The 17,500-nt window shown below is 26.9% G+C and overlaps 6 protein-coding genes across 14 annotated transcripts in view; 4 read left to right on the top strand and 2 right to left on the bottom strand.

The window, feature by feature from the left end:
- Window positions 1–1,445, top strand: part of LOC124956312 (ankyrin repeat domain-containing protein SOWAHB) — a 241,522-nt gene extending 240,077 nt beyond the window's left edge. For 4 of the 6 annotated variants that reach the window (XM_047511952.1, XM_047511954.1, XM_047511950.1 and 1 more), the window contains one exon: window positions 920–1,444. In XM_047511952.1, the coding sequence (XP_047367908.1) occupies window positions 920–1,210 (291 nt within the window). In that variant the 3' untranslated portion in view covers window positions 1,211–1,444. Of the gene's footprint in view, window positions 1–919 lie in introns of all 6 variants that reach the window. The other 2 variants (XR_007103206.1, XM_047511955.1) reach the window with 2 other exon arrangements.
- A 556-nt stretch (window positions 1,446–2,001) lies between these two features.
- On the top strand, window positions 2,002–5,855 carry LOC124956313 (queuine tRNA-ribosyltransferase accessory subunit 2). Of its 2 annotated transcripts, none has more exons than XM_047511957.1 (6): window positions 2,002–2,312; window positions 2,417–2,566; window positions 2,645–3,103; window positions 3,196–3,398; window positions 3,484–3,609; window positions 3,936–5,855. In XM_047511957.1, exons 1-6 carry the CDS (start codon window positions 2,196–2,198, stop codon window positions 3,937–3,939), a joined length of 1,059 nt encoding a protein of 352 aa, XP_047367913.1. In that variant the 5' UTR covers window positions 2,002–2,195; the 3' UTR covers window positions 3,940–5,855. The 2 variants fall into 2 exon arrangements, with proteins under 2 accessions (XP_047367913.1, XP_047367912.1); XM_047511956.1 differs by having other exon boundaries at window positions 3,702–5,854.
- Window positions 3,817–5,689, bottom strand: LOC124956314 (ZZ-type zinc finger-containing protein 3). Its single transcript, XM_047511959.1, has 5 exons — window positions 5,034–5,689; window positions 4,803–4,959; window positions 4,482–4,723; window positions 4,252–4,377; window positions 3,817–4,179 (listed from the first exon to the last, which is right to left on the bottom strand). The coding sequence occupies exons 1-5, from the start codon at window positions 5,424–5,426 to the stop codon at window positions 3,928–3,930; spliced, it is 1,170 nt and encodes a 389-aa protein (XP_047367915.1). The 5' UTR covers window positions 5,427–5,689; the 3' UTR covers window positions 3,817–3,927.
- Window positions 5,856–6,826: 971 nt separating the features above from the next.
- Window positions 6,827–11,575, top strand: LOC124956260 (b(0,+)-type amino acid transporter 1-like). Its single transcript, XM_047511796.1, has 4 exons — window positions 6,827–7,299; window positions 7,409–7,528; window positions 9,940–11,238; window positions 11,355–11,575. The coding sequence occupies exons 1-4, from the start codon at window positions 7,260–7,262 to the stop codon at window positions 11,414–11,416; spliced, it is 1,521 nt and encodes a 506-aa protein (XP_047367752.1). The 5' UTR covers window positions 6,827–7,259; the 3' UTR covers window positions 11,417–11,575.
- Window positions 11,576–11,827: 252 nt separating this feature from the next.
- Window positions 11,828–13,879, bottom strand: LOC124956261 (sorting nexin-16). Of its 2 annotated transcripts, none has more exons than XR_007103193.1 (5): window positions 13,659–13,879; window positions 13,024–13,305; window positions 12,634–12,942; window positions 12,415–12,556; window positions 11,828–12,335 (listed from the first exon to the last, which is right to left on the bottom strand). XR_007103193.1 is itself a non-coding variant. In XM_047511797.1 (5 exons), exons 2-5 carry the CDS (start codon window positions 13,288–13,290, stop codon window positions 12,296–12,298), a joined length of 744 nt encoding a protein of 247 aa, XP_047367753.1. In that variant the 5' UTR covers window positions 13,291–13,305; window positions 13,659–13,877; the 3' UTR covers window positions 11,828–12,295. The 2 variants fall into 2 exon arrangements, 1 of the variants encoding a protein (XP_047367753.1); XM_047511797.1 differs by having other exon boundaries at window positions 12,415–12,542; window positions 13,659–13,877.
- A 636-nt stretch (window positions 13,880–14,515) lies between these two features.
- LOC124956373 (conserved oligomeric Golgi complex subunit 6) overlaps window positions 14,516–17,500 on the top strand; it is a 3,041-nt gene continuing 56 nt past the window's right edge. The window contains exons 1-9 of one of the 2 annotated variants that reach the window (XM_047512097.1): window positions 14,516–14,983; window positions 15,084–15,358; window positions 15,428–15,572; window positions 15,659–15,870; window positions 15,951–16,174; window positions 16,247–16,638; window positions 16,701–16,862; window positions 17,025–17,186; window positions 17,273–17,500. The exon at window positions 17,273–17,500 is cut by the window's right edge and continues 56 nt beyond it. In XM_047512097.1, coding sequence (XP_047368053.1) covers window positions 14,906–14,983; window positions 15,084–15,358; window positions 15,428–15,572; window positions 15,659–15,870; window positions 15,951–16,174; window positions 16,247–16,638; window positions 16,701–16,862; window positions 17,025–17,186; window positions 17,273–17,500 — 1,878 coding nt within the window. In that variant the 5' untranslated portion in view covers window positions 14,516–14,905. Of the gene's footprint in view, window positions 14,984–15,039; window positions 15,359–15,427; window positions 15,573–15,658; window positions 15,871–15,950; window positions 16,175–16,246; window positions 16,639–16,700; window positions 16,863–17,024; window positions 17,187–17,272 lie in introns of both variants that reach the window. The other variant, XM_047512098.1, reaches the window with a different exon arrangement.

The following is a 17,500-nucleotide window of genomic DNA, read 5'->3' as shown; positions in this document are numbered from 1 at the left end:
ATATATAAATAATATTGTAAATAAAAAAATACAAAGTATATTTGTGTATATATATATATATATATATATATATATATATAAAGAATACCAAAATATAAATAATAACAAAAATTTTAAACAACGTAAACATTACGATAGAACGCTAAAAATAATAATGCATACTAAATGAAATAATGAACTAAAAAGAAAAAAGAAAAAAAAGAAAAAAGAAAGAAAAATGGAAATAAATAATATTTTTCCATTTCTCCGTCATTTGATTTTTCCTAAAATAATGAAATACCGAAAGTACAAAAGTACTAAAAAATTTCTGTAATATTACGAAAAATAATTAACAAGAAATATATAATATTTAATCCTTCCTTCTGTTCATTTACTTTATTCTTTTTTCTTCAAATATCAAAAATACATAAATACAAAAAAATAACAAAAATATATTACAGATATATAATATACTTAATTCCTTCTTCATTTAAATCTTCTCAAAAATATCAGAATTTTTTTCATTCCTTCTGCCTATCCCATTTGTATAAAGGTAAAAAAAATAAAAAAAAAAAAATAAATAAAAAATCAAAAATACGAAAATAATCAATTACAAAGAATAAATATAATAAAAATTATATTATGTGCATTATAAAAAAAAAAAGAAAAGAAAATATAATGAAATAAAAAGATGTAATATACGTTATATGAAGATATAATAATATATAAAAAATAAAAATAGTTATAATATTATATAATAAATTATATAATAAATTTCTTCTTCGTTACATTTTTCCAAAGATAATAAAAAATTTAAAAAGGAAAAAACTTTATTTAAGATAGAAAATATTAAAAATATTCTTAAAATAAACAACAAATTAAAATTAAAAATATATAATAATATTTAAATTATTCGCTTATTTTATTTTTCCTTTTATAGAAATTAGATCAGAAAGTAATGCCACCGCCAAAATATGCGCCAGTTAAAAAACGAAGAAGTAGAAGAACTCAAGATTTTTCTAGGGGTCAACAACAGCAAGCTGCAAGTCAACCAAATACACCAGTACTTCAGGGTAAAGCGACGAACAGACAAAATCAAATCGGTAATCGTCGGCCAACTTCAACGTCGTCCGTCAATTCTGCCATTCCTACAAATCAACAAAATAATGATTCCGATTCTGACACGGCATGCGGTTTCGATTCCGCATGGCGTGGATCCGCGCAACTCTAAAAAGAAAAAATCTTACACATGTAAATGTAATTTATGAAAAAAAATCCATTATCCATACTTACAATTAACGTATATAATACAATATAATATTTTTATCAATATAATGATCACACTTCAATCGAAATATTTAAGTGTCATCACAATTATTATATCTTTTTATTTCGTTTTTCTTTTCTTTTCTTTCCTTAAATAATGTTTTTGACTTATCTATTCTCAGGATTGTATAATGATTATTTATTATGTTTATTAATTATAATAATTATTAATGATTATTATGTATCAAAGTATCTTTTATCTATTTTTAATCTTATGTTAATTATTTCTTACTATTTATATTAATTAACGAACATTATTTCTATAAGCATTCCTTTATTTCATAATTCTTAAAAGTTATTACTTAACGCCATTGGCCGCCAAATAACATTTTTGTCAAGTATTGTTAAGTATTTGTATTTTTAACAATAAATAAATACTCAACATGCGTATCGGCGTTATTGATAATAATAAAACATATTTTCCAACCTGTAAATTATTTTTTCAATACTTTCTTATATGAATTTTAAATTAATTCGAAATTTAAATATATTTTTGAATAAATAAGGAACAACCAATTAGTTTTCTTATTGGAAGATTCTAAGCTGGATACACGCATTACGACCAATCGTGGTAGCCGAATATAAATGCGACATTTCTCATTGGCCAAAGTAATCATGCTAAAGTTTCGAGAATAGTTCCCGTCGTATTAATAGATGGCTATAGTGTTGCCACTTATATTATGTGACGCCATAAATAAAATGAAATTTTAAGTGGTTAGCTTTGCTTTCATGGCATGACTCCGTTTAAGTGAGGTTATGTTAAATAATTTGTGGCTATGTAAACAGTATTAGTTTTGATTGAACAAATTAATTTAAATTAATATATTTATATATAATATTTAAATATAATTTTTTGTATATTATATTATGTTTACAATTGATAAGTAACTATGAAATTCATTCTTGACTCGTTAACACATTGTACTCCACGTATTGGTATACTGAAGGAATTTGAAAGATTGCCTAATATTATTTATGAAACGCCACTTCTTCTAATATATACAAAGGTATTGTATATATATATATATATATATATATATGTCTTTTGATAAACTAAGCGATAAACTGTAAATGATATTATTTATATTATATTATTTTATATTATTCTCAGAGAGGCAGCGTACCACATTTAACCAAAGATGTATTTCAAATGGTAACGAAACAACAACATTTATTATCCATCTCACTTCCGTCTACATTAAAAATGGAAGATAGTATGAAGGAATTGAATATTTCTTTTGCAGAATTTGTTAGTATGAAGGTAATGCTATATGGAATAATAAATAAACTCTATAAGTTCATACATTACTCTATAAGTTCAAAGTTAATAATATTTTAGGAGTATATAAATTTTTTATCAATACAAGATCCTACTGAAGTAACTCCATTAGGATTTCAACAAGCTGACAGTATATCTGTATGGTCTAGAACAGGAAAAGTTTTATTTACTGCAGATAAATATATGGACTTAGTAGAAACATTTGAACCTGATCTTTATGTTGCACTCTGTGATGGAAATATGCATAATTCTGAAAAACGCATATCTAAAGCAACAGATAGAAGTAAGGCTTTAACAGAGCAATGTTTAAAAAGGCATGCCGCTTCGAATAAACTCAAATTTAAAAGTATATTAGGAGCAGTTGAAGGTGGTTATAATTTAAAAGTTAGAGAAGAATCAGTGGAATATTTGAAAAATAAACCATTGGCCGGTTATGTGATAGATGGTCTACATGATAATGGGCCAGATGTTAAAAATATTAAATGGGAACAAATTGAAAATGTAATACGACATACAATTGTAAGTCAGATTTATACAATTATTTATTTTTATTATTTTATATTAATATGTTGCATCATCGTTTCAAATTTAATATATTTCATTTTCTTTAGAAATTATTACCTGAGGATAAATTACGCGTATCATTAGGATGCTGGAATCCATTAGTAATATTAGAATTAATAAATTTAGGCATAGATATTTTCGATTCAACGTATCCTTACATAATTACTGAACGTTCAGAAGCTTTAACATTTCTGTGTGATCATGATAGTTGCAAGAATACAAGTCATATATTAACGATCGGCGAAAAAAGGTAAATTTTAGAAAAATGAGAAAAAAAAAAGAAATAGAACACGAATGTCATTTCATTATTCAATTAAATATTTTCATTCAAACAGGTATGCAGATGATTTCTCTCCAATATGTCAATATTGCGAGTGCTTGACATGTAAAAATCATACTAGAGCATATTTACATCATCTACATGTTACCAAAGAATTATTGGGAATGATATTATTAATGATGTATGTATTTCATTCTTAAAAATCATGTTTTTATTTATTCAATATTATATCTCAAATTTTAATTTTTTTTTTTTTTTTTTTTATTGTTTTAGACACAATACGCATTACTATCTAATGTTCTTCAATGACATACGACAAAGTATAAAAGATGATACATTCAGTCAATTTCGAGATAAAATAAATTCCAAATTTCCAAAAGAAAATTCATAACATGTACTTAATAATAATTATTTTAATAAATCATTTGACGTTTCATATAAAACAGTTCGTATTGACTTTGTAATATTGCAAAAATTTATATGTATATTATGTTGTGTTTTATTCAGGTAAAAAATTAGGATCGAGATAATTATAAGAAGAATTATTAAAATTTTGTGGAAAATAATCTAAATCATAGCTTTGACTATACTGTGATTGTTTTATTGGAATTAATTTGTGCAGTGGATCGTGCGTAGGATTCTCAGCTTCTATTTGAGCCACAGCACAATCACCACATAAATCTATCCCATTTTGACATTCTAAACAATGCCATCTTGTACCCTTCAATGGTTCCTCTCCACATACTACACACTACAATATAGATTTAAATTTAGAGATTGATACAAACATAGATTAGCTTTATACAAAACAAAGTTTATTTACCTTATATCCAACGTGTTTGTACACAGGATATGACTCATGCTCTTTTTCTGTCTTAACTTGTCTTACTAGTTCTATCTGTCTCAATTCCGAATTATCATCTGTGCAAATATTTCCAATATCATCCTCCTATGAAAATGAAATGAAAATTTTAAAGGTAATATAGATAATAACTATTAACTTAAGATAAGATAAGAACAAAAAAAAAAAAATCTTTGTAATAAAGTACTAACGGATTCTTCAATAATTGGTTGTTCTTTACTTTCTTCATTTGTAACAAAAGATAAATCTTGATGTGGGAAAAATGTTGAACGTTTAAATAGCATATAATTATTTCGTTGATGACGATGATTAAAACCCTTCTTAACGTCAAATTTTACTTTTGGTCCTCTGCCTGGTATCGGTAAGCCAGCTCTTAATAATTTAATAAAGTATTTTTGTACTCTACTGGACACTTGTTTTGGAGTTCGATTGCCTATAAAGAGAGTACATATGTTAAGAAATAGCATGAATATAATATGTAAAAAGAAACATATTCTTATTTATCAAATAACCTAAAGCATTAGCAATTTTAGTCCATCGTCTCATTTCAACCTCTTCTGGTGGATACTCTATCAATAATTCTTCTAAACGTCTTTGCTCTTCTATAGTCCACAATTGATTAAATGTCTCTGGCTTGCTCTCATCAAAAGCACGTCCTCTTACTAAAATCTAAAAATATAATTAAGTCGTATCATAAGAATACATTGAAAGATCATAATGCATTTTATTAAAAGGATTATAACCTTTCCATTTTCTTGATCAGTTTTAATTTGTGTTTGTGGAAGTATATGTCCATGTCTTGTTTGTGGCCTCATACGTGTGTCAGGCAGTGCTATGTTGTATTGTGCCCAATCAATATAAGGAATATCAGCAATCTTTTGCGGACTTGGTAATTCTGGCAAATCCCCACTCTGTAATTGTGCTACAAAAGATATTGGATCCTTCATGGCTTTAGAACGAGCTGCTAAAAGTTTATCTAGATCCTCAATAGCCTGTGTCCTTTGTGCTTCCAATATAACAATGGTTTTTAAAAGAGCAGTATAATTCTTATTACCCTTTAATGCCAAATGATCTGATTCAAAATAAAATTCTCTTTCCTCGTCATCCTGACACTTTTCTTCTTCTTCTTCCTCCATTATTTCAAAATATATAAATGATAACGCTAATATAATAGAATATATACAAAGCACGTTTCTATTCTAACCTAAAATTCTTCGACCGCGTGCGATCAGCTGACAAGATCTTAAATCACTGAATCTCAAAGAATAACAAGTACCCGCCATTTTTGACCAATCAGAGTCAACTAGTACGTTCGCGTAAGTGCCTATTCACGGTCATTTTCATTCAATGAAATTAAAAGAACTAAAAGAATCTTTCATATACATTGTCGTAGAATTGGAATAATGAAGAGGAAAGAAAAAAATTAATATATCACTATAATTTTTAATGTATTATCTTTTTAATATTTTATTGTACAAATATTTGTAAAATGTAATCTTTAGATTAAATTGAAGTCTCAGCGATCCATAAAGTAGTCGCGTTATCTTGATGAACTATCTTATGAAATATCATTTTCAAAAACTTAGATAAAATAACAATATTATATTGATAACAAATTTAGATATTAAATTGATAATAAATGAATAAATATATATATATATATATATATATATATATCGTAGTATGTGTATTACATATCGATTATTATATATATACATATTATCAATAAATAATTATATATGTAAAATATAAAATAATATTTTATAATATTTCATAAAATAATAAAGTATTATATATGTAAAATATATATATATATATATATATATATATATATACATATATATCAAAATAAATTTAAAAAACGAAATAATTTTTTTCCCCCCACTTAAATTTCGACGTTCAATATCTCAAGAAAAAAATCAAACGAATAGATATAATCCACTTATAACTTTCAATAATAGTATTTTTTTTGTTCATTCCACCATAAATTTCTTAATCATAAACTAACAGCAAGTTATTATCTTATCTCAATATTTTGAAACGGTAACTGACAAAAAAGACAGACACAGAATATTAACTGATTAGACAAGAAAAACAATCTCTAACAATTTATTTCGTTTAAAAAAACATTTTTTATTTATTTCTTTTATTTGTTAGATAATTCATAAAAGGGGCAAAGATCTGTATATTGATTTTCTTATCCATTTTCCTCTTTTCTTTTTGTTTTCTTCCTTTTCTTTTTTTTCTTTTTTTTTCCTTTTTGTTTTTTCCATTCATTGAAAATAATATAAATCCTATCTAAAAGAAAAACACATTAAGTGTTACGGGCTTTATTATTCCATTTACAAGAAATAAGAAGAATAAATAAGTACTTCCGTTTTATTATACACTACATTTGTTATCGATCGTTAAAAGGATAGATTTCAAGACTTTAACAGAGTCAAAAGGTAGTGTAAAAAAGAGTCGTTTCTTATCGTACGATGGATCCAAGAAAGACATGATGCAGAAAAATAATCGTCAAGCTGACCCGCTCTGGCACGTATTAGTCTCGTTCTGGATCTCTTCGCGATAACATCACGAGTTCTAAGAGAGTTACATCTAAAAAGCTCTTTATCGTTCAAAAGACGCGCGACAGTTATTTTTTTTTCTTTTTTTTTTTTTTTCCTCTCCTTCCTTCCTTCCTTCCTTCCTTCCATTTAAGGCGAATTAATAATTTCGCCAGATCCGCGATAGTGGAACGTGAAATTATTCTTAATTTCTTTTATCAATCTTTTTCTACGGGTTTTTCCTTTTTCTTTTTTTTTTTTTTCTTTTCTCTTTTATTTCCTTTTTTTTTTTTTTTTTTTTTTTTTCTTGCTTTTTTTCCTTTTCTCCTTTTTTCCTTTACTTAATTCTTTTGTCTTAATTCTTTTTCAATCACTATTTCTTAAATCACATCGATCGAATTATAATTGTTGCATTGTATATAAATGAACGTGGAGATTTGTCAACAGTGCTGTTTATACGAATGTTAGATAGATTTATTACATTTCATTTTTTTCCTAATTCGTCCTTCATTTTGCCACTTGGTATCGATGACATTAAATTCGTGTTAATAAAACGTTATTTTCGCTTTAAGTGCAACGTCAACGATTTGAAAGGAAAATGGCTAAAGACGAGAAAGGCAACGAGAAGGTCGCTTTGAAACGAGAGCTTGGACTTTTCAGTGCCGTCAGTATAATTCTTGCTGTTATGATCGGTAAAAAGAAAAAACATATTTTTTTTTTCTTCTCCCTCTTTTCTATCTCCTTTTTTTTTTTCTCTTACGCACAACTTAAATATTTATCTGAATGTGTGTGTGTGTGTGTGTGTGTGTGTGTATATGTATATCATCGGAATGTAACTTTAAATGAATGTATCAACAAACATTTAACAAGAAACACGCGTATTATGAGTGATATATATATATATATATATATGTGTATATATATATATATATATACATATATATATGTATATATATGTGTGAAAGTCGATTACAGAAATACATAATTTATCAAAATTTATCGGTCTCTTTGTATTATGTGTCACGTGGAAGAATTATATCATGTATATCCTTATTGCAAATATAAAATTGACGAAAAAAAGATAGAGATAGAGAGAGATAGAGAGAGATAGATAAAGAGAGAAAGAAAGAGGGAGAGAGAGAGAGAGAGTTAAACGCTAAAAATATTCGATATGTCATATTTAAATTATATTATTTTAATCATCATTTTTAATTGCGACATTATATAAATGATTTTAAGTATTTTTTTTCGATCATTATATATATATATACATATACATATACATATACATATATATATATATATATATATATATATATATACGTATATACATATGCATACATATCTGTTCTTATTTTTGTATTCATGTTCAATATATAGGTAATTAATATGATAAATGTTATATTACGAAATGAGACAATTATTATACGTGTTTATGAGCTCGCAAGTACATATTACTTAAATGATAACTCGTAATCGCAAGCTGATAGACCATTTGCCTTTGAATACATGTACTCTCTCTTCTTTTCTCTCTCTCTCTCTCTCTCTCTCTCTCTCCCTCTCTCTTTCTTTCTTTCTCTCTCTCTCTCTCTTTCTCTCTCTCTCCCTCTCATTCTTTTTTTCACAATGACGGTCGTAATATAATAATTACGTACGTATTTCAAATCGTTTATTTTACATTAACGTTACGTTTGATTAAATTTACAAGACGATAGTTAAGTATAATAAGGTAATAGCTTATACTTCAATGTTATTCAACTTTAATACTAATAGTACTTTATATTAATAAGACATATAATACGAGAGAATATCTTTTGATCTTGAATTAAAAGTAAATCATATTAATGTCGAATTTAAGAAAATATTTTAATGTATTTAGATGTTTTATAATTCAGTCAGCATTTTGTTCGAAGGTCAAATTGAAAAATAAAACGATTCAAAGAGAAAATATCATAAATTTATAACGATAACAATTTATTTTGTTTATTTTCTTTCTTGCTTTCTTTTCATTTTCATTTTTTCCTTGTTTTTTATTTTTCTTTCTTTCTTTTTGTTTTTCTTTTATCTGCTCTTTTATTTCTCTTATCTCATCGAGAGAAATTCATTTTATTATAACAATTTCGAAATTATTGGGACTTGGCGATGTAAAGTATTAAATCGTGAAGAGTGACGGAGAGAGGGGAGGAGTGGGGCTGGGGGTGGGGGGAGATGAAGAGAAACTCGGAATGGTAATTCTTTTTATTTTTAATAAAAAAAAAAAAAAAAAAAAAAAAAAAAAAAAAAAAAAAATAAAAAAATAAAAAAATAAAAAAATAAAAAAATAAAAAAAAATAAAAAAAAAAATAAAACAAACAAAAAAAAATAAAACAAGATAAAGAGAAAAAAAAAATGTACCGTAATCTTTACTCGAGATTAAGAAGACAATATTTTAAAAGAGACATTAAAGAAATCAATTCGTGATATATCTTTAAATACATTTGATCTAATAATGTCACATAAGTAACACGATTATGAAAGAAAGAAAATAATTAAGTTGAAATCCGATCGTAAATTTTTTTTCTAATCTTATCTCGTTGAAAACGTATTTGTACTTCTTGTAATCATTTGCTTGTTCTTTTCATTTTTATTTTTCTTTTTTCTTCTTTTTTTCCTTTTTCTTCTCTCTTTTCGCGCTTGTCTCTCTTCTCTTCTTCTTTCCCACCAATTTTTTTTTTCTCTCTTCTTTTCCATGATATAAGAGGAGAATGATTAACGAAATAACAATGTCATTTAATAACGGTGTCGTTATCCCTTTGAACGAATATATGAACAAAAGGTTCAATTGGGGTTAATAACTGACCCACGCGTTACAAACGATTGGAACAATAATAGAGACAGGAGTTATTTGTTGATTTTTATTTTTATTTTTATTCTTTTCTTTCTTTTTATTTTGTTTTCTTTTTTGTTCCTTTTCTTATTTTCTTTCGCACAGATTGCAACGAAAATATTTCTTTTTTTTTTCTTCTTTTTTTTTTTTCCCTTTTATTTTTATCTTTTCCCCTTTCTTTCGTTAAGTTCAAAAAAAAAAAAAAAATAAAAATATTCGCATTTTCTCATTACTCAGGTTCTGGAATATTTGTATCACCGGCCAACGCTTTGGAAAGATCCGGATCCGTAGGATTTTGTTTAATCATTTGGATAACCTGCGGTTTTCTGTCACTATTGGGTGCTTTGGCATTTGCGGAATTGAGTACGGTTGTACCACGTTCCGGTGCGGAATATGCTTACTTCATCGAAGCTTATGCTCCTCTTCACCATTACGCTGGACAAATACCGGCATTCATTTGTTCCTGGGTATACGTTATACTTCTAAGACCGGCCGAAGTTGCTGTTGTAATATTAACGTTCGCTGAATATGGTGTACAACCATTCTCTTATTACCTTGACGATTTGCCAATGGATTCGATGGACCGATTGAAAAAATTAATCGCCATGCTGGCACTTGGCCTGATTACATTTACGAATCTAACGAGTGTTAAACTTTACGTTAAAGTGCAAAATTCATTGACGATATGTAAAGTTGCAGCTTGTATTCTTGTAATAGGAGGTGGTATATACTGGTTAAGTACTGGCCATTTAGATCTATTAAAGGATCCTTTTCGTGGTACAACAACATCCGCCGGTAACATAGCATTGGCCTTTTACAATGGTCTTTGGGCATACGATGGTTGGTCATCGGCTGCTATAATAACAGAAGAAATTCAAAAGCCAGAGATCAATATTCTCAGGAGTATATTAATAGCTGTACCAATGATTACTATTTTATATGTGTCAATGAATTTGATGTATATGGCTACATTAACGATACCTGAAATGATAAGTGCACCTGCCGTTGCCGTTTTATGGTCCAAAAGAGTACTTCCAAGTTGGTTAGCCTTCGCTATACCACTTGGTGTTGCTTTCTCTACATTTGGATGTGGTCTTAGTATACAATTCAGTGTATCACGATTGTGTTACGTCGCGGGAAGAGAAGGTCATGTACCACGCATATTCAGTTATGTACACATGGAGAAATTAACGCCAGCGATAGCTGTAGCGTTTCAAGGAATACTCACATTGATATGTCTCTTATTAGGAGACATTACCGCTTTAATAGAATTCGCAAGTTTTCTTACCTGGGTTTTTTATGGTTTCGCGATGATAGCCCTTATTATTATGAGAAGGACTAAACCTAATGCATCTAGACCATATGCGGTACCTATTTTTATACCATGGTTGGTATTATTAATTGCTATTTTTCTAGCAATCATTCCTATCGTTTACGAACCATCATTCAAATATTTGTTCGCCGTTGGATTCATTTTGTGTGGTATATTCGTTTATCACGTCTACGTGTATAATAAGAAAAAAAGCTCTTTGTTAGGTAAGTTTCTTTTATTTATTATTATTTTTTTATTATTATTATTATTTTTCTTTTTTATTTGTTATAAAGTAAATTAAACGAATCGAGAATTTTTTTTTTCTTTCTTTCTTTTGCAGCTAAATCTACGTACCTGATTCAAGCATTGAGTTTAGTTGTTGCTCCAGATAAAGAAGACTGAGCTTTTATATTGTAGCCAATGTACATAAGTTGGCAACAGCTACTTATCATTTTAAAGTGGTTGAAGATTCTAGGATAAATTATAAATTTTTTGTCGATAAATACTGCTTATCACTAACACACCTATTTTTTTTTCTTTTTTTTTTTTTTTTTTTTTTTTTTTGATATCAATAAATTTAAATATTCAAATATTGCATTATTACTCATTTTGATCTCATAATGCAATTTCGTTATTAAATATAAGATACATATGTATGTGTGTGCGTGTGTGTGTGTGTATGTATATATATATATATATAATTTTAATAATGGGATTATTACATATATGTCGATTTTTTTTTTATATCAAATCACAAGTATAGAAAATATTATTAAAGAGATTATTGATGTTTGATCTTCAAAACCATTGGAATATGATATGAAAATTTTTATATTCAATTTATTTTTAACAATTTTCAATGTATATTATATACTAAACATCAATTCATGTATAATGCCTCACGTGGAAAAAAAAAAAAGAAAAAAACATTCTTACATACTATATTGTCTTTTAAATCTTATTCTAATGATAAATAATAAAGATTTAATAAAAAAAAAATTACAATTCACTCACTAGAACGATCCGTATAAATATTATAAAATATGTGCAAATATCTTTATAAATATTAACATTTGAAATACTTAAAAAATTTCTTCTATATTCAATTACTTGTAATCTTAAATAATTATGAATACACAACGAAATTACAAATTTTACATTTGCTGGAAGGATTTTAATGATCTATGTAAATCCTTAAACAGCGCATCCTTTAGATAGATATCTCTCCGTAACATTCAAATAAATATATAATAAAATCCATCTAATTTTTTTTAGAGGGATTTATTGATTTGCGCCACATTTAGGACAGATCTGTCTTTCGCTGAAACATTTGTAAATGAATAAAATCAAAGATGAAGAAACGTTTAAAATCTTAGAATCTAATTAAAAAACTTCCATACCTTAACATCTGATGTAGATTCTTTTGTAATTCATTGCAAAGTGCGGATTCTGCTGCCAGAGCATTATCTCGTTCTCTAAGTTGTTGTCTTAAATGATATATTGTGTCTTCCATTGCTTCAAAAATTGCCTAAAAAGGAAACACTTGTTTTATCATAATTATCATCCTTTATATCACAAAATACAGTTTATTATTTGAATATAAAAGATATTTTATTTACTCTAGATTCTTCTGCGGTATCAGATAACGCGGGTGGTTCGTCGAGACAAAAAAATTGTCTAACACAAGCACTACCTATGAGAATTGGATTACTTAATATCCCATTAACAAATGCTTGTAGACCACGTATCCTTTCTTCTAAAAAACTAGGTGCAAAATTGTCACCGAGCCATTTTTTTTGTGGTAAAGACAAATGAGAAATTGGAAGTTTTTGTCTTCTCAATTGAGCAAATAAGCGTACAAAATCTGTATATCTTCTAAATACAAACCAACAATCACCATTCTTCAATTCTATACGTAGTTTGTATACCTAAATAAAATTATAACAAATATTTTTCAAATTAAAATTCAATTGTTATATTTTAATATAAAATATATATTATATACTAACTGTAAATCTAGCCCTCTCTTCCATAACTTCATATCCGACAATAGGTATTCTTAAATCATTGTTTGTTAAGGGGGGTGGAAGTATGTTAGAATTTGTATTCTCATTAGGATAATTAAATCGTTGTATGGAAAACGAGTTCGAACGGCCAGATCCATCCGAATCAGGACTGTCGAGTACCCTTATGGATCCTGCTTGAGAAGTCCTTGCTTTACTAATAGCAAGTGTAACTTCGCTAATACATCCCACACCAGTCTCTGAAGTAGACATTTTACCACCAACAAACTAAATAAAACCATGCATACTTAAAAACAAATAAAAAAAAAAAAAAAAAAGAAAAAAAAAGAAAAAAAAGAAAAAAAAAAGAAAGAAAAAAAGAAATACAAAAAAAAAGTAAACTAAAATCAAAAATAATTAAATTAATATAAATAAGCAAAAAATTAAGGAATAACTTAATAGCATTATATTATACATAATCAATATATACTTTATTTTACAAGACTAATTATTAAGCAATAAATAATCTAAATAAAATAAAATAATAGACAAGCTTTTTTACTAACTCCATTAAATTGTAATATCGAAAATACTCCATCACAAAAAACACGTAACAATACTGATAATTAAACGATACTAACCTCGCTTATGTTAATCAAAATCACAACGAAAGGTACAATGACCTATAAATATGATATTTTATCAACTTTCATGAATTTTTTGGAATTCATTTTCTTGGTATAAAAGATACATGAGTGATATGAGGAGTCAATTAATTAAAATACGATATTTACGTCATACACCAAAGATTACTAAACAGTAACAGATATCCATTAAATTGTAAACATGCAAGAGAGTGCAATGTCCGAATATTTGATACATTTTTTTTTCTCTCTTTGTAGTTGCAATAATAGTAATAAAAATTCCCTATATGTAACATAAGTTAGGGAAATTTAATTTTAATAATGATTTAGATTGTTACATCTGTCTTTCAAATGATTCCAATCGACTGTTTGAAACTAACCAATCAGATTCGTTGTTTTTAAAGGAGAAACGTAGACGATTTTGTAGTTAATGTTTTTATTTTAATAATTCTATTTTTACATATCGTTATTATTATATTGTTTAATTATAATCTATATTAAATTGCGCTAACTTCGAAACAAAAAAGTATATACGTTTACATAAATATACATATATTCGTATATATATATATATATGAACATATACAAAGTTACTTTGTTCGTTGTGCGCAAGACATTTTGCGCAGGCGGTTAAATAAAAACTGAATTATACAACCTATTATATATATATATATATATATATATATATATATATATATATATATATAATATGAATTGTAAATAAAATGCGATGAATAATAAATAAAAAATATATATGGGTGTAATATATATACGACATATAAATAAAATAATAAAAAAAAAAATAATAATTAGTATAGAAAAATTGTCTGAAATTTTAAAGAAATATATTAAATTAATCAACTTTTCTTATTACTTTAACCTACAAATAATATGTTTTAGAACATTAGTTAATATCCGCACTTTCTTTTATTGAAAAAATTCTCAAGCCCACGCATAACAACGAAATTTTCTATCAGATAGAAAGAATGATATCGTCTGTAATATTTTCAATCTCTTTCACAATCTAATTGGCAATATAGTTTTAATGCATTTACGTACAATCTACATAGGAGGCGCGTCAATCAAGCGAAACTAGTGACATCTACACAAAAAGAAAAGTATATGTAAATATATATATATATATAAAAATCATTTTTTTTATCACACTTATGTGACGTATACCATATAATCCGTCATAAGTTAAAGAGTATGTGTTTTCATAATTACGAAATTAATTAATTGCAATGAGCGAAAAAAATACTAATTCGGCTTTAGTTAGACGGGTTAATAAATTACTCGAATCAAGAGTAGAACATGACAAGGTATGTTAAAAAACATGATTTATTTATGTACATTTAAATGAATTTTATTTTTGTAGGTTTATCTCTATTTCCTATTTTTTTTTTTTTTTCTTTTTTTTAGGATACATTGGAAGCTTTGAAAGAACTATCAACATTTTTTACGGAAAACACATTAAATGCTCGTCGTAATTTAAGAAGTAAAATTGAGAGAAGAAGTCTTGCCATTAACGAAGATTTTTTATCTGCGTTTAGGGAAGTCAAAACTTGTTTAGATAATATATATCAAGATGTTTTAGCGATGAATAATTCAGTTCAATGTATGACAAATCGATTACAAGTTACAAAAACTAAAACTTCACAACTCATTGAACAGACAACGAAACTTCAAAATGAAAGGTAATTTTATCCATTAATTGTATATAATTAATTATATAAAAGATTTATAATGTTAGTATGAAATTTTAGTCAAATATTATCCATGCAACAAGAAGTTGCAAGTGCATTTATTAAGAGTTTTCAATTATCTCAATCAGAGATAACGAGTTTACATGGATCACATAGAGAATCGCCAATAACAGAAGAATTTTTTACTATTCTTAATCGAGTACAGGTAATTTTTTTTTGTTTTTTTAATCAGATAAGATCAAATTCATAAAGTATATTTAATTTATTTAAATAATCATATTGAAACTTAAGGAAATACATAGCAACTGTAGAATATTGATGCAATCTGGATATCAAACATTGGCATTAGATATAATGCAAAGAATGACACTTCTTCAAGAAGCTGCCTTGGAAAGGTTATATAGATGGACACAGAATCAATGTAAATACATAGAAGATGAACAATTGGCATTTTTACTTGTTAAAGCTATGGGTAAATTGCAAGATAGACCTGTTTTATTTAAGTACGTTTAACTATTTATATTTATATTTTGTTATATTAATTCTCACTTGATAATTATTTATTAAGAATTTTTTTATATAGATATATTTTAGATGAATATTGTGCTAATAGAAGAACAGCACTCGTAGGATCTTTCATAGATGCATTGACATTAGGTGAACCAATTGGTGGAACACCAAATCCCATAGAAATGCATGCTCATGATCATAAAAGATATGTTGGTGATATGCTTGCTTGGTTGCATCAAGCAATTCCAATAGAAAAGGAGAACATATTGATTTTAGTTAAGGATTGCGATAAAACTGGTAAGAAATTATTAAAAATAATAATATTCTTAATGCATTATTATATGCAATTATCATTAATATTTATTATAGATGTATCTGATCAAATTAAGCAATGTTTAAGTAATATTACCGAAGGACTTTGTCATCCATTACAATCAAGAATAGAACATATAGTTTCTGTGGAAGCTCCAGCTACTGTATTATATTCGGTTACAACTCTTATAAGATTTTATCGTGCTATAATTCAACAAGTTATACCAGATAGTGTTCTCGATTCAACGTTATATGATTTGTTAGTATTAAGCGAAAAGAGCTTTCTCAGTAGATTACAAAGAGAAACAAGAACAGCTCTTGGAGAAAGAGCTGAACCACCGGGAAATGATTTAGTACCAGCACCATCGGTTTCAAGATTATTATATCTATTGAATGAAATTTTATCTGTAGCTAGTATAGCAGAAGATAGAGAAAAGGATATGCTTCAAGTAAGTATAATTGCATTCAAATAATATATACAATTGTGTAGTAATAAAATATATCTTTATAGATAGTATCGTGTATCATTGATCCATTATTACAAGAAGTTAATGAAACAGCTTCTAGACTACCAACAGTTGACATGGCTGTTTATCTTCTTAATTGTATGCATCAAATACAATCGACATTAGGATTGTATGAATATATGGATCAAAGATTGGAACGATTACAGGTAAAATGATTAATTATTATTTAAATAATATATTATTAGGTTGGAAACTATGAAACGGGCTTTGAATGAATATAAAAAATTAAACAAAAACGCTCGTTTCATAGTTTCCAACCTAATATTATTTCCCACGTATTAATTATTTCATTTTATCGAATAACATAGGCTCAGTCCGATGCACAGATTGATACCCTTACATCGGAACAAGCTAGTTCTTTGGTTGCAAATTTAAATCTCGGATCAATATATACTATTTTACAAGGACATGAACAAGGGCCGCTATCTGATATACCTGGAATGGATCCGTTAAGTGTAAAAGAATTCACGGTAATAAACAAAGTTTATTATCTTTAAATTTTCAAATCTTCGTTAATATAATATTTTCAATCTTACGTATTTTTTATTTTATACAGAACAAATTGGAAGCATTTTTAGTAATGCCAGATGTATTATTATTACCACAAATAAATCTACTTCAGAGTAACAATCATTGTGAGGTTACGAAGAAACGTTCGTTCGAAGTAATCGGAGCTATTTACAAGCAGCTTTACGAAGCTTGTCACGATACAAAAAATTTATATAAAAATCCTAACGGTCTATTTACCAGAACACCCGAAGAACTTTTACAAATATTAGTTTCT

The sequence above is a fragment of the Vespa velutina genome, chromosome 21 (genome assembly GCF_912470025.1).
Source record: "Vespa velutina chromosome 21, iVesVel2.1, whole genome shotgun sequence".
NCBI lineage: Eukaryota > Metazoa > Arthropoda > Insecta > Hymenoptera > Vespidae > Vespa > Vespa velutina.
This window is presented reverse-complemented; position numbering and strand designations above follow the sequence as displayed.

What these genes read in the sequence shown, in the direction of transcription:
- LOC124956314 (XM_047511959.1), bottom strand. Translation starts at nt 5,426, where the DNA reads ATGGAGGAAGAAGAAGAAGAAAAGTGTCAGGATGACGAGGAAAGAGAA. An exon ending in CTGATCAAGAAAATGGAAAG is followed by an intron (nt 4,960 to 5,033) that starts GTTATAATCCTT and finishes TTATATTTTTAG; the next exon opens with ATTTTAGTAAGAGGACGTGC. An exon ending in AACCAATTATTGAAGAATCC is followed by an intron (nt 4,378 to 4,481) that starts GTTAGTACTTTA and finishes TCATTTTCATAG; the next exon opens with GAGGATGATATTGGAAATAT.
- LOC124956260 (XM_047511796.1), top strand. Translation starts at nt 7,260, where the DNA reads ATGAACGTGGAGATTTGTCAACAGTGCTGTTTATACGAAT. An exon ending in ACAGTGCTGTTTATACGAAT is followed by an intron (nt 7,300 to 7,408) that starts GTTAGATAGATT and finishes TTTCGCTTTAAG; the next exon opens with TGCAACGTCAACGATTTGAA. An exon ending in AATTCTTGCTGTTATGATCG is followed by an intron (nt 7,529 to 9,939) that starts GTAAAAAGAAAA and finishes CTCATTACTCAG; the next exon opens with GTTCTGGAATATTTGTATCA.
- LOC124956261 (XM_047511797.1), bottom strand. Translation starts at nt 13,290, where the DNA reads ATGTCTACTTCAGAGACTGGTGTGGGATGTATTAGCGAAGTTACACTT. An exon ending in ATACCGCAGAAGAATCTAGA is followed by an intron (nt 12,543 to 12,633) that starts GTAAATAAAATA and finishes TTTCCTTTTTAG; the next exon opens with GCAATTTTTGAAGCAATGGA. An exon ending in AATCTACATCAGATGTTAAG is followed by an intron (nt 12,336 to 12,414) that starts GTATGGAAGTTT and finishes CAAATGTTTCAG; the next exon opens with CGAAAGACAGATCTGTCCTA.
- LOC124956313 (XM_047511956.1), top strand. Translation starts at nt 2,196, where the DNA reads ATGAAATTCATTCTTGACTCGTTAACACATTGTACTCCACGTATTGGT. An exon ending in CAGAATTTGTTAGTATGAAG is followed by an intron (nt 2,567 to 2,644) that starts GTAATGCTATAT and finishes ATAATATTTTAG; the next exon opens with GAGTATATAAATTTTTTATC. An exon ending in ATGTAATACGACATACAATT is followed by an intron (nt 3,104 to 3,195) that starts GTAAGTCAGATT and finishes CATTTTCTTTAG; the next exon opens with AAATTATTACCTGAGGATAA.